Source organism: Mchenga conophoros, linkage group LG2 (genome assembly GCF_057382185.1).
Source record: "Mchenga conophoros isolate Kocher_MC1m ecotype Shallow Benthic linkage group LG2, M_conophoros_male_GT1.1, whole genome shotgun sequence".
NCBI classification, from domain to species: domain Eukaryota; kingdom Metazoa; phylum Chordata; class Actinopteri; order Cichliformes; family Cichlidae; genus Mchenga; species Mchenga conophoros.
Genome location: NC_140527.1, coordinates 9,461,813 through 9,475,554, shown reverse-complemented (window position 1 = coordinate 9,475,554; position 13,742 = coordinate 9,461,813). Strand labels below are relative to the sequence as shown.

General features: G+C 38.5%; 1 protein-coding gene across 1 annotated transcript; it reads right to left on the bottom strand.

Annotated features, from left to right (window-relative positions):
• Nucleotides 1–4,124: 4,124 nt before the first annotated feature.
• exosc3 (exosome component 3) lies at nt 4,125–5,656 on the bottom strand. The gene is made up of 4 exons (XM_085285646.1): nt 5,372–5,656; nt 4,993–5,142; nt 4,714–4,865; nt 4,125–4,616 (listed from the first exon to the last, which is right to left on the bottom strand). Exons 1-4 carry the CDS (start codon nt 5,594–5,596, stop codon nt 4,409–4,411), a joined length of 735 nt encoding a protein of 244 aa, XP_085141772.1. The 5' UTR covers nt 5,597–5,656; the 3' UTR covers nt 4,125–4,408.
• Nucleotides 5,657–13,742: the final 8,086 nt, after the last annotated feature.

Genomic DNA, 13,742 nt, shown 5'->3' with positions numbered 1-13,742 from the left:
TTGATAATCTAATATTGTATTGTTTATACATAATGCTGCTCTGACACCTTTGATGGAGAATGAAGTTTCACCAAGTCATGTAGTATAAAGAAGAGCTTTATGACTTGACCAAAGAGTTTCAGCTTGTCCCCTTCATCAGGGTCATCAAGAACAGTATTGCAGACAGCATTTTAAATAAATTAAGTGTCTGAGTAGAGAAAAAAATCTAATAGGAAACATTTAAAACAACCGATTGTATGACCTCAGTGTATTTCTACACCAACAGAGCACCAGCATGGATGGGCTCAGCATGTGGTCATGTGACATAAGACCAAATAAGGAGTGACTGATGTCCAGAGATGGGCAGTAACGCGTTACTTGTTACTGTAATATAATTACTTTTTCAAGTAACGAGTAAAGTAAGGGTTTACTATTGTAAAAATGGTAATTAGATTACTGTTACTTTCCTGTAGGAACGCTGCAACAGTGGATCATATATCGAGTGCGGGAGAGAGTATGAGCATGCAGTGTTTAAAGCGTGGAAGTACTGACCTTACTTTGAGTTTGATTCCATAAAAAGTGACAAAAACATTAGCGTGGGAAGAAAACTTCTTTTTACAGCGAAAAAACCCCTAAACAAGCTCCTAGTGCGCAACGACGTAATGGGAAATTCACAGAGAAACTCGCAGATTCTTCCACTGACCACTGCGGCACACCTGCACCAGGGCACACCTCCGCCTACTCCACTCCTGCTTTACAGGTGAAAATAGAGCAACAGGACCGCTAGTCTTTGATTTTATTTATTTTCTGCTGTGTTTTACTTGCATCTATTTGAAAGACTGAGTGTAAACACAACAAATATTTTATTTTATGTGCTGGAATGTGCAGAAAATAGGTTTAGATATTAAACTAATTTCTTCAAGTCAGAGAATGGTGCATATAATTTAATTTTTGCTTGATGCATAAAGTTAAAAGATTAAAACTGATAAAACAAGTTAAAAAAAAGAGACTTTTCCATTTGATTACATTTTGTATGATGGATTATGCAGAAAAAGTAGAATTGGGCTGAAAGATCTATCGCTATATTCAGGTTGTAAATCGTGTTTTTAAAAAGTAACTAAGTAATTCATTACTTTTGAAAATAAGTAATCAGTAAAGTAACGGGATTACTTTTTTGGGGAAGTAATCAGTAATTAGTTTTGATTACTTTTTTCAAGTAACTTGACCAACACTGCTGATGTCACATCTAAGTGTGAGATTTGTCCAGCACTGCTCTGAGTAAATAAACGGAGCTAATGGTAGGACTGTAATATACCTTTCCAGATGACACTGGGAGTGTCAGCGGGAAGTTTAAGGTGGTTTTCAAACAAGATTTATAACCAAACACCTTTATTATCAGCGTGTTGATCAGAGTGAGTTTACTGAATGTAGTCATAAGAGAAAGTTTGAGAGAGTTTGAGGTATTTTCAGACCTGGAGGTTTGATGATTGCTAAAGTCTCCATGAAACAAATTGAAGTCACAGCCCATTGTTCATTTAGTGGGCTAGTTTCAGTCATTGTGCAAATTTACTGTTTATAAGGCTGAAGAAACCTGCAGTCAGCTGAGACTGAAGAAGTCACTTGGATGAGTGACAAAACGATTCTCCCACTGAAAAAGCTAAGTCCAGATGAACAGAATCAACCTTTTGGGATCTTGATGAAACAGCACACCCCTGCTGAAGGACCAGAGTCCCTGCAGCTCTTCGCTGTTTCAGGACTCCGAAGTTCTGCTGTCTCTACAAAAAATAAAATATAAATAACTAAAACTTAAGAAATATGAAAAATAACAAAATCACAGTTAAGGACTTTTAAATACTGAATGCAATACAAATTTCTTCAAATTTGTATTCTATTAAGGAGGTCAAGGGCAAATGTGGCACCATATATTGACCTCTTACTCTTACTCTTAAACTCAACCCTGAGATTTCTGCTATATCTTCTCGCAAGTTCCCAAAATGCTGTCCTGTTCAGTCACATATTTGACTTTCCAAGTAGGTACAAAGGTTTTGCATACAGTTGCAGTGATCTAGAACGTTCCACTCAATGCATGTTTTGCGCTCTCCTCAGTTGCATCTTCTTGTGCATTACTTCTCATAGCATCTTCATGTCTGCAGCCTTACTATCATGAGAAATATCTCCTGTCTGAAGAATCAGGTGTCAATTTGTGCTCCCTGATGATGTTTCATTACAATTGACAAAACCAAATAAAGGTATCAATCACCATATAACAGACTACCTATAAGCATTTAATAGTTTCTCATTTTCTGTGAAGAAGCAGTGTCATTGTGGTGCTACGAGTGCTGATCATCAGCCTGAAACCGACCGGCTTCCTCAAATTTGACCCTGGCTCACTGTCATTAACAACTGTTTAAAACCAGTCCTCAAGCTGCTCTGCTCACCTTTGTTTTGGAATAAAGTTGTTTTCCTATAACTTCGATACCCTAATGTGGCTTCTTGGGGAAAGAACAAGAGTCAAGGTGTTTGCCAGTCTGAGTTTGGTTTGAATTAAACGAATGTCTCATGCCGCTGGGGCTCTGGGATGCAGAAAAGTTTCTAGTTTGGCAACTAATCTTCAGATAAGAGATAAACCTGACTCATTCAAAGAACATGAAAAAGGCTTGGAACATAATCTGAAATCTTACTGAAACAAACCCGAGATTTTAAAAGTGACAAGTTGTTGACAAACTGAGGTGACAGGTGCACATTTAATCTGTTCTTTCCCCAAACAGAAGATACAAAACAAGCCTGATATAAGGGAAGCGACCTCCATACACCCACATGTGAAACCAGACTAAGTGTGGAGGCCTGAATTTCCTAAATGAAAAAACTGGAGAATCATTTTTAGAAAGTGATGAATGTTTGAGACCATCACTGCACTGTGTTAAGCCCTCATCAGACATGTGTCAGAGATAAGGGAGGATAAGGAAGTTGGCGGTTACTTCTTTATGTCATGGTTACCAACTGCCTTTGCAGGTTGTGGTTCATTATCTGATAGCACAATAGCAGAGGAGGCATTTGGTGCATCGTTTCTCTTCTATTCAAACTTGACCAAGTGAGCTCCAGTCAGAGACGTTATCAGAGGGAGAGGTGACAGACAACAGCAGATAAAGATCTATAAGCTGCAGAACAGCATTAATATTCCTGTGAATTTATGAGATAATATTAATGCAGTAAACAAGCATGAAACTGTGTTCTTATCACTGTCTATGAAACAGTTGCTTTGGTCTTTTTTAAATATTATTTTCTTTTGTCTTTGTTTTTATGTGTTGCCGTGTTCCACTGCCCCCTGGTGGTCAACACAGATGCTGCAGGTCACCTACAGTCATTTAGAATTAAAAAAAAAATTAAAAACAATTTTCTTTTTACTTAACACTTAAATTTAAACCTCTTTAAAAACCAGAAGTAAAAAATTAAATCCATATTTGATAAATGCACGTTATGCTTCAGTTTTTAATTTTGATCCTGATCCCATCTTTGGGTTCATTAACAGGGGGACAATTATCAACTTCAGACTATCTGAAAATCTAAAGGAATCATGAAAATACAAATTTTATCATGCAGTGTCTCCAGTTATGCTGCTGCTGTGTCTGCCATCAGGAAGCCAAGCTGTTCATGTTGGACTTGGAGCCGATTAAAAAAAAGAAAATAATCATGGCTAAAGGTTTTGACAGTGTCAGAAATGTGTGCTTCAGCTTTTTTAAATGTCTCCATCTCATAGAGAACAAAGCAATTTATACATTTTAAAGGCTTTTATTGGCAAATAAATCAAATGTATGCACAGAGTTAGTATTTACAGTGTTGACCCTTCTTTGTAACCTCTACAGATCTCCGTAATGTGCTCTAGATCCATTCCTGCCTCATCAGCACTCCAGTTGATCACAGATTCTCAATCTCATTAATAGTGGAATTTTCTGGTCCTGGATCTGAGATATTAATATGCAGATCTCTGAGGGATCACTTTACCTTGTGATGTGGTGAAAAAGGCACAGACTGTCACCAAACTGCTCCAGGATTGTAGGAAGGAGCCGCTCTTTGGTCAATCCTCAACTTCTCTGAACATTTATAATTTTGACATTACTTTTTTTTTTTTTTTAAATATTCCCCCCTCACCCTCATCTAGTTTTATTTATTTTCATCTTGAGTCTGTCATGTTTGTGGTTTTTGAGTGGGCAGGTTCTTTGACAGCTGCTTTTCAAAAACGTTCAGACTGGAGCTCCATGTGAAAACATGTAATGATCCTTTAAACACTGAACAGCTGTAGCCATGCTCAGTGTAATGTCACAGAGCCCAGGAGTGACATCACTGCAGCATTACACCTGGACTCAGGTCTGAAGTGGTCTACAGTGTGGGCTCTGCTGGTTCAGTCGGTGTCCTGGAGTCAAGAAGTCGTCTAGAACGCCCCCTGCTGGACCTTCCTGAACAGCTGCTGTCTCTGCTGGGCCGTCATGGTTTCGGCACTCTGCAACAGGTTTGCGATGATCAGCGTCTGCTGCACGCTGGCCGATTTGACCCAAATGCGTCCGTTCATCCCGACCACAAGCTCACACGGGAAGAGGTGCTCAAGGTCTGAGCGGATGTTGCTTTGGGGTGCCAGCAGCCTGAGGGGGGGAAAGTAATGTTTAGCCTGAGTTAAAAAGACCATAGACACAAATGCTGGTGTCATGTTAGCTGCAGAGGGTGCCATGTGTCAGTTACCTTCTGACAAGACCAAGAGAGACTCTGAATAGCAGACCTCCTGTTCCAAACACTCCCATCCCATTAGCTCGTCCTGAGCTGTCAATACACACCAGCTCTGGTTCCATATCCTTATTGGCTATGAGGAACTGAGCAAACACCAGGTCGCCCATCTGTACAGGTGACACACAAACACACAGGGAGGAGAGAGGGGGAATCATTACAGTGGCTCTCTTTAACCTAAAGGTGGATTACCTTTAGAGTTCCCTGCACACCAAACTCCAGTCTGATTTTGGATACCTGGACGTTGGGTCTGTTCCTCTTGGTCGCTCCTTCGAATGCCAGGTAGGACAGAGACGCCTGCTCACTCCCTCCGAAGTCCACCTTGAAGACATCTCCAGATTTGGCGGTGACGATCCCGATGATGCTCTCTCCTTTAGCTGGGACATACTGAGGATAAAGAGAGACATAATCAGCTCCCAGCACGCACTGGTTTACGGAGGTCTGCTTGGTGCTGTGATTAATTCGGGGTTATACTTGAACACTGAGAGAAACACACGTTTCACACTTCCAGGTTTCTGAGATAAATTAGCATCCAGAGAGCAGAAAACCAGCCCCTATCGATGAATTAGGTTATCAGAAACTCACACTGGCGTTATCTTACTAATATTTCTCTCACCCTTCTCTGTTGGGAATCGATCCAGAACACGTTGGGCTCCTTGTGTCGCAGCACGCCGCTCTTACATACCACTAGCCGGTCACCGCAGCGCCGCAGGCCCGGACCGCACATCACCTTCTCCGACTTCACCGGCGCCGTCAGAGAAATGTTCTCTTCGGCCTCGAAGGAGAACTCGTCCCCCGGTAACAGCACCTCCCCAACCCTTTCCTTCACGGTAGAAAACATGCTGCCGCCTATTCTTCAGCGTTAACTCCTCTAACAGGTTGTTGTTGTTTTCCACCGGAACCCCCCCCCCAGTATCACACGCAGGAAACATCCAACAGCGCCCTCTGTCAGTCAGGAGGTATTACAACATGCTGGCAAACATGCCAGTAATTTGTTGGTAGATTTAGAAAACAAAACAAAACAAAATAAAAACCAAAAACATGTGTGACCCAAACCATTATTACCAGGTCTGACTGATCTTTACCTAATTTTTAACATGTCTCTTTATTAAATATGTTATTTAACATCTCAAAGTGATTATAAATTGAGAACAAAAGCATACATCATTATAGTGTTATTTTATTCTTCAGATACTTTGATATGACAGTAGATTGAAAGACAAGAGAAAAAAATAGGGATACGTCTGAGAAAAAAGGCTAAACAGTGAAGTCCCAATTGTATCAACAAACAATTAAATAAACAGGGAAAAAACAAAAATCCAAGAGTAACATTATAATTTACAAGAAAAAAAGTGTCATTTACAGTGAGGATCATTGTACACCTAAATAAACAACTAAATAAATACATAAATATGTGTAGACAAACAGAGGATCTAATCTAAATTAATTTACAATAAAACAGTTATGTCACATTATATAATTAATGATTCTTTAGTTGTTACATTTTGTGCATTTAATGGCACTTACTGTACATTTTAATTGGTATGAATATATTTTTGTATTTATTTTATATTTTGGCAGGTTTTGTCCAGTCAGCTGCTGTTTTCTATTTTTATTTATGTAAATATACACCTCACACCTAGTTAATTTCAAATTAATTTTGCGCATCAGCAGATCTCTTTTCTTGAGCAAACGAGAGATCAATCAACTCATTCAATTCAGGCCATAATAAAGGAAAATAGCAAAATTTAGAGCATAGATTTTTACCATTAACTCAGCAGAGACAGATCTTTTTTAAAATTTTCCACCACCTTTGGCAGCAAGAACTGCAATTGGGTTTTCTGATAACTGACAATATAAGTCTTTCATATTGCTGTGGAGGAATTTTAGCCCACTATTCTTTTGCAGAATTGTTTTCATTTCATACACATTGAAGGGTTTTCCAGCATGACAGACCTGTTTAAAGTCACACCAAGGCATCTTGGCATCTTGGCTGAGTCAATCTGGACTTTGACTCAGCCACTCTAATGCCTTCATTTTGTTTTTCTGAGCCATCCAGAGGTGGACTTCCTGCTGTGTTTCTGATCTTTGTCCTGCTGCTTAACCTCAGTGTGCTTGAGCTTCAGGACAGGAACTGATGGATGGATTTTAGTAGAGAGCAGAATTTATGGCTCCTGGGTACCATCACACTGCCACCACCATGTTTGAAATGTGAAATGTTGTTAGTGTGATGTAATGGGATTCAAAATAGTTCCACTTTTGTCTATCCAAACAGTTTACAGAATATTTTCCTCAAAGTCTTGGGGATCATGCAGAAGCATTTCAAAAAATGTGAGATGAGCGTTTGTCCTGTTTATACTCAGCAGTGGTTTTCTCCCTGAACTCTCCCTTGGATGCCATTTTCGCTCCATTTTTTTCTTAATTATTTTTTTTTTTTTTTACCTCAACTGAGATGTTACAGTGAAATGATCAGGGTGACAAATATGCAAAAAGCTAAAATCATGAAGGGGGCACACACACAGTAATATAAATGTTCTTGAGGGGGTAAATGAAGTATTACTTGTGTTTTAAAGTAAAGGGTTGTACCGAAGAAGATTAGGGCCAATGGAAAAAAAAATGGGCACATCTTTTTTTTTTCTTCTTTTCCAGAATTCTGAGATCAAAGTCAGAATTCTGACTTTTTTCTCAGAATTCTGAAAAAAATAATTCTGAGGAAAAAGTCTGAATTCTGAGAAAAAAAGTCAGAATTATAAGAAAAAAGTCAGAATTCTGACTTCTTTTTCTCTGAATTCTGACTTTTTCCTCAGATTTATTTTGATGTGCGCACTTTTTTTCCCCAGTGGCCCTAATCCTATTCTGTTAAAGAGTATGACTTGCTCACTTCCATGAAAATCCCACTTTGTTGGTTTTTGGAACAGGAGCCTAACATTTAAAAACGTCTTAGCTTGATTACACATTACAGCAGTAATGTGATTACTGTGGGGTTTACTTTTATATAGAAGATATAGTAGGTCGGAGGGCACTCTGAACTCATACTTATATAGATGGAAATATATCAAATGCGTTATTAGTTAGTGCACATCAACATGTTAATATATGACTCTTGTATTTGAAGTATTCTGTGATGCTAGAACTGCCCAGTATGTGGTTATGTGGTTTAGGTTCTGACACCAATCTGGTCCACTGGATTTATAAACATCTGGACACTATAGAGAAGAAATGTTGATATTTGCAACTATTTTAATTAAGAAGATGACAGAAGATGAAAGTTTGAACTGCAATTTATTTTGAATCATCAGACTTAATCCACACCAAGGACCAACACTTCAAGTGTGGTAGCAGTAGCAGATACTAATGTAATTGCACTAACAGTATAATGTAACTATAGTAACAGTAACTGCTACTATTACTATCCGGTCTTTAATTGATGACGTGATGAATCCTGCTTCCAAAGTACCCTGCGTTAAATAAGGCTTTTGTGTTTTTAACAAGTTTTAATGCTTTGTATCTGGTTCTTTTTATTCTCAAAAAGCCCCTAAAACAGTCAGTGATCACTGTCGCCCTCTCTGTTTTTATTACCGCTATTCATTTTAAAGCTCAGTGGATGAATTATCTCAGTTGTTCTCCTGACTTAAGTTTGGTCCGTTTACAGCATCCTGCCATGCGATTGCATTTGACCCTGACCATCAAGAATCCTCACGGCAACTTTTATCGAGTGGAATAAAGTTAGCGTTCATCCTCGACCTTCACTGTTTATATTATGCTAACATAGCTGTGTCGCTAGCGATCACGTAGCACATCAGCTAGCCAAACTTCAGTAACCCTACAAACGTCAGTGCTGTTTACTTTCTTGTCTTCATTTATGTCGGAAGTGATAGCAGAGCTGTACGTTTTAATTTGTTTCATAAATCTCTCAGTCAGGACAGGCTATATTATATTTAGATAAAAACTAGCGAGCTAACTTCCTGCTAACTCCATTAAGTTTAATAAATTCCGTTTTCATGGATGCCTGGATGTTTAACCTAATTGTTACACCTGGTAGAGCAGCCACACTGATCATTTTATTACAGATGAAAGACAGTAATTTTTAGTAACAGATATTGATAAGTTGGCACAAGAAACATAAATATATTGGTGGAAATCTGTGTAGAAAAACTAGTTATGCGGATTGGAAAATGTTTCGGCACGTTCTTCACTCAGGAAAGAGTTGCAGTCATCTGCAACAGGCTTACCAACAGAATCTGGGCTAAAACCAAGGATGAATTTGCCAAAATCCCCTTAGAGAAGTTCACAAACCTCGACAGATGATTTTTGAAGTCCTGTGTAAAAACTGGACACATGGAGAAGTTCTTATGGAATTACATAGCAAATTAATTGAAGATGAAATTGTTGATATTAAATCGGACTTGGACAAGCTGTAGATATTGAACCTTCGAGTCAAGTAACAAGGTTTCTGTAATGTAGGAAAAATAGTGATATCGATTTTAAAATGTTTCTAGAATACTAATTGGAGACTTTAAATTGGCTAGTTTTAAAATTATAATGGCTCTTTTAAATTCATGGAGTCACTTTTGAAAATCCTTTGACTGGTCCTATAGCAGGCATTCGATTCGATTCATCAGTATAAAATATTTATGTTCAAAGCACATTTCTCAGATTAAAAAGGTACAGAAAGGTAATTTGTTTTGTAAATAAATATAAATATACAGCAGAAAAGTTGTTTGTTAAAACAATGACAAAAATGTTTCTGAACCTGCATGGAACAGTTAAACCTTTCCCAATACACTGTGAACAACAGGCAGGTAAGTGTCTTAAACTCTCACACATAATAGCATTTCTGTCACACTTCACTATCAGAACCTTTTGTTCCGTTTCAGCAAGAGCTGCTTTTCTAAATTGACAGAGGCTATCTGGCTTTGTTTGGCTGTGAAGAGTAAACCAGTACAGCTAAAAAGTTGTTCACATGCAGCAGAAGCAAGCAGAGCTGTGTTCAGCTTAAGAGAGAGGTTCTTGATGGCTGAGAAGGAGTGCAGCAGCTCCATGGTGTCTGTGGCACAAGCAAGATAACCATCAAGCTCAACTGCAATTTGCAGCCTTCTGGAGATTGGTCTGGAGAAGAATTCATCTTCATGACTCTCTTTGCTGATCCTCACTCTCATGCTCAATCTTTTAAAGATGTTGTATGATGTATGTCAAGGCTGCAAGTAGATAACACAATTTTGTTATTTAAATTGAAGTAATTATTCCTGAACACACAAACTTAAAATCAGCTAATTCTCAACAAGGATCGTTTGATATTAAGGACACACCATCAATAACTTACAATGTATTAGGTGACATAAACATGTGTTCAAATGTAATAATACACAAAAATGGGATCATATGAATCTGGCATACCAGCCTACATTACATCTGCTCTATCAGTCCAGGAAGGCTTGAACTTGGGTAAGAGGACTGCAGCTGCAGCCAACTCTGGATCCTCCATCATCGGTCCAAAATGCTTTTGAAGGCCATGTTGCACTCTGATGAGTGGCATGCATGTCTTGCTTGATGTCTCCAGCCTGCTAAGTTTGGACAGTAGTTGTTGGATTACTGGCAGCAGCCCTCCCATGAAGGAAGTGGACTCAGACTGGAGGATGTTTGAAGCTTTCACCAGTGGCTTCATGGTGGTACAGCCTTAGGAATGCAACTTCTGCGGGACTCAACCTGTAAGATACAACAACAAAAGCCACTATGACTACTAGGGGTGCAACGATATTCGTATCGATATTGAACCGTTCGATACAGTGCTTTCGGTTCGGTACGCATATGTATCGAACAATACAAAATTTGTAATTTATTTTATCAACTTTCCTTCTGACGATGCTGTCTGTGTTGAGCGCTCAGTGAATCTGCGTTCGACTACTCCGCCTAGGCTCGACAGTGCAGCCTAGGCGGAGTAGTCGAATGCAGATTCACTGAGCGCTCAACACAGACAGCATCGTCAGAAGGAAGAGCGCAGGGCAAGCTAGCGAGACAGAAGTTAAGCTCTCCTTGCAACATGGACCTCCCCCACCCTCATTCAGATCTGGCGTTTGGAATTATTTTGGTTTTCATGTGACGTATGACCCTGAAGGTAAGCGAGTCATGGACTAAAGTAAAACAGTATGTTGGATGTGCCATGCAATGCTCAATTACATGGGTGGGAACTAGTGTGTTAGCGCAGTTAGCTCGTTAACGTGTTGGCCGTCTAGCCCCATGCATGGGGCGATCGGCGGTAGCTCGTTAACGGAGATTTGCCGTGTTGTGGCGTTAAGGTCATTTCAACGAGATTAACCTGAAAGCACTAGTGGGAACACAACGAATATGACTGCACATTTACGCCGACATCATCCTAGTGCAAAGACAAGTGGAAGCAGAAAAAAACAAGCAAGCATGCTACTAACTTTAGCCGAGTCATTTAGACAGCCGTTAGCACATGATTCTCCTTATATGTTTAATATGCTGCTGAGAATATAGCCCAGAAGAAGCGGATAGTATAGCTTTTATTTTGGAAAGAGACATTTCTCTGTAATAAACTCTCTTTTCCAAAGATGAGTGATTCCTCAATCAGATACAGGGCTCGCAATATCGCTAGCCCGACGTCCGGGGGCTAGCGATTTTTTCAGTCGGGCTACCAAAATCTATCTCTGCCCTGCCTGTCGGGCTATTGTAAGAAGGAAAAATATATGTCAATGCTTTTGCATTCTTTCAGAAATGTAGCTGGGTAATTATGTCATTGGGTGAGCCACTGTCAATATGTGACATATTGAAATCGCGTTTGAATTTGCGCTTGTTTTTTGCTTTCACTTTGCAATTGCGCGAACTGTGTATAGAGAGCGACAGCACTGATCTGTGAGTGATGATAATTTGTGCACCAATTCCTCTGACATCGTCTTATTAATCGTTAGCTTACTATGCAAACATGACAAGTGAAATCTCCCGCAGCTTAAACATGTGAGAGGTTGATCGCGCAGAGAATCGCTGAGCTTATGTGAGTGTGTGTAAAAGCAGCAGGATTTATATTTGACTACGATGACCTGGATGACTGAGAACCTTCACAGACAGATATATATTTTAGTTCTGCTGAGCCAAATAAGACAGGTCAGGGTGAAGAAGTGACAGCCAAAGAAAAGCTTACCACAAAACGGAGAAGTTATGACAAATCAGACTATAAGGCAAAAAGAAAGTGCAGCTTTATGGTTTCATGGACAAAAGAATTTCTGTGGCTGCAATATGACGAGCTAAATAACCAGGGCTGCACATAAGTGGTCCGCAGGTGCGCATTCGCTGTCAAAATAAAAAACACGCACAAGGGTTAGGGTTAAATTTAAAAACTGTACTTTTGAGTTAAAATATATATTTATAATGAACATTTTTTTTGTATCGAAAAAATATCGAACCGTGACACCAAAGTATCGAACCGAACCGAACCGTGAATTTTGTGTATCGTTGCACCCCTAATGACTACATATTTATTACAGAAGAGAGCGCTTCGAATTATGCATAATGTTAAATATAGAGAACACACTAATAATTTGTTTATAAAATCGAAATTGTTAAAACTAGAAAACATAGTGAAATTACAGACTTTAACTATTATGTTTAGGGCGAAAAATAAAACACTACCTCTTAAGTTACAAAGTTTATTTGTATTGTGTTCAGAAAATGGGGATGGCAGAAGGAAGTTTTATTTTAAGCACCGGTTTGCTCGAACCACACAAAGGCAAATGTGTCCAACAGTCAATGGCATAAGAAACTGGAATTCTCTCAGTGATCATCTTAAGTGTTGTATAAATGTTTCCCAATTTAAAACCTACTATAAGAATAAAATGATAAACCAATATGAAGAAGTTGAAAAGAATAGAATTTAATTGTAGAAAAATGATCCTTTTAGTTTGATATTTAGTGGTATTGCTCATTGTTGAGTATATTGTTCTGTTTGCTTTGTTTTGTTTTGTTATGTGCAGAAAATTGTCATAGTGTAATTTTGGTTGCCTACTTGTATTATCACAGATAGGGGGCAGGTATCAATAAGAATTTATTCTTCTTCCTGCTCCTTTTCATGCATGGAAACAGTGTTACTTTAATTGAAAGGAAGGTTGTGTATGGGAATGCATTACCATGTGTGAAACAAAAAAAAAAAAAAAAAAAAATAGGGATCTTCTTATTAAATATTAAGAGTCTGCTCACGTTTTCAACCGTCTATTAAAGAAAATTCACAAAATTTGCAACCATATTGGTAGGTGTCCAATTTTACTCACATATTTACCTTGATCATCAAGAGAACCGGTGTTGTGCCAAAAAGTGATTGTCTGCCAAAAACTGATTTCCAGTGTTTCTGTGTATTTTTTATGTGTAATATCTTTACGTATGTTCGTAAATAGACTTCGGTGAACAGGGGATACAAAGGGGTTACATAAAGAATTAAAAAATTATCTGTTTTTTAAGTATCTTTACAACTTGTACTTACATTATAACCAATCCGGTCCTTTATCCCCACTTAAAATATTTTTACAGAACTATTGTAATATTTGCTGCCATTTCTGCTGTCCTGTTGGGCAACTTACTCTTACAAAATACATTTTTAATGTTAATGAGATTTTTTTTACTGCATAAATAAAGGTTATATAAAAGTCGCTGCCAAAAACTGATTGCAGCTTGTATCTTGTTACACGAATGTTGTTTGTGGCTCAAGATGACTTTATGTCATCCATAAGGGATGCATTTGACATATGTTTAACATATTATAGCCCAACAAGTTACTTATAGCACTTTAAATATGAGCAATCGCTTTTTGGCAAATACCGGAAATCAGTTTTTGGCAGACAATCACTTTTTGGCACAACACCGGCAAGCATGTCAAATGTGCGACACCCTCTCAATCTTTTGCACGCTAGTTCAGAAAACGGATCACATACACAAAAATGCTGCCCATAGAGCTAACAAATCAAAACAATCCACATTAT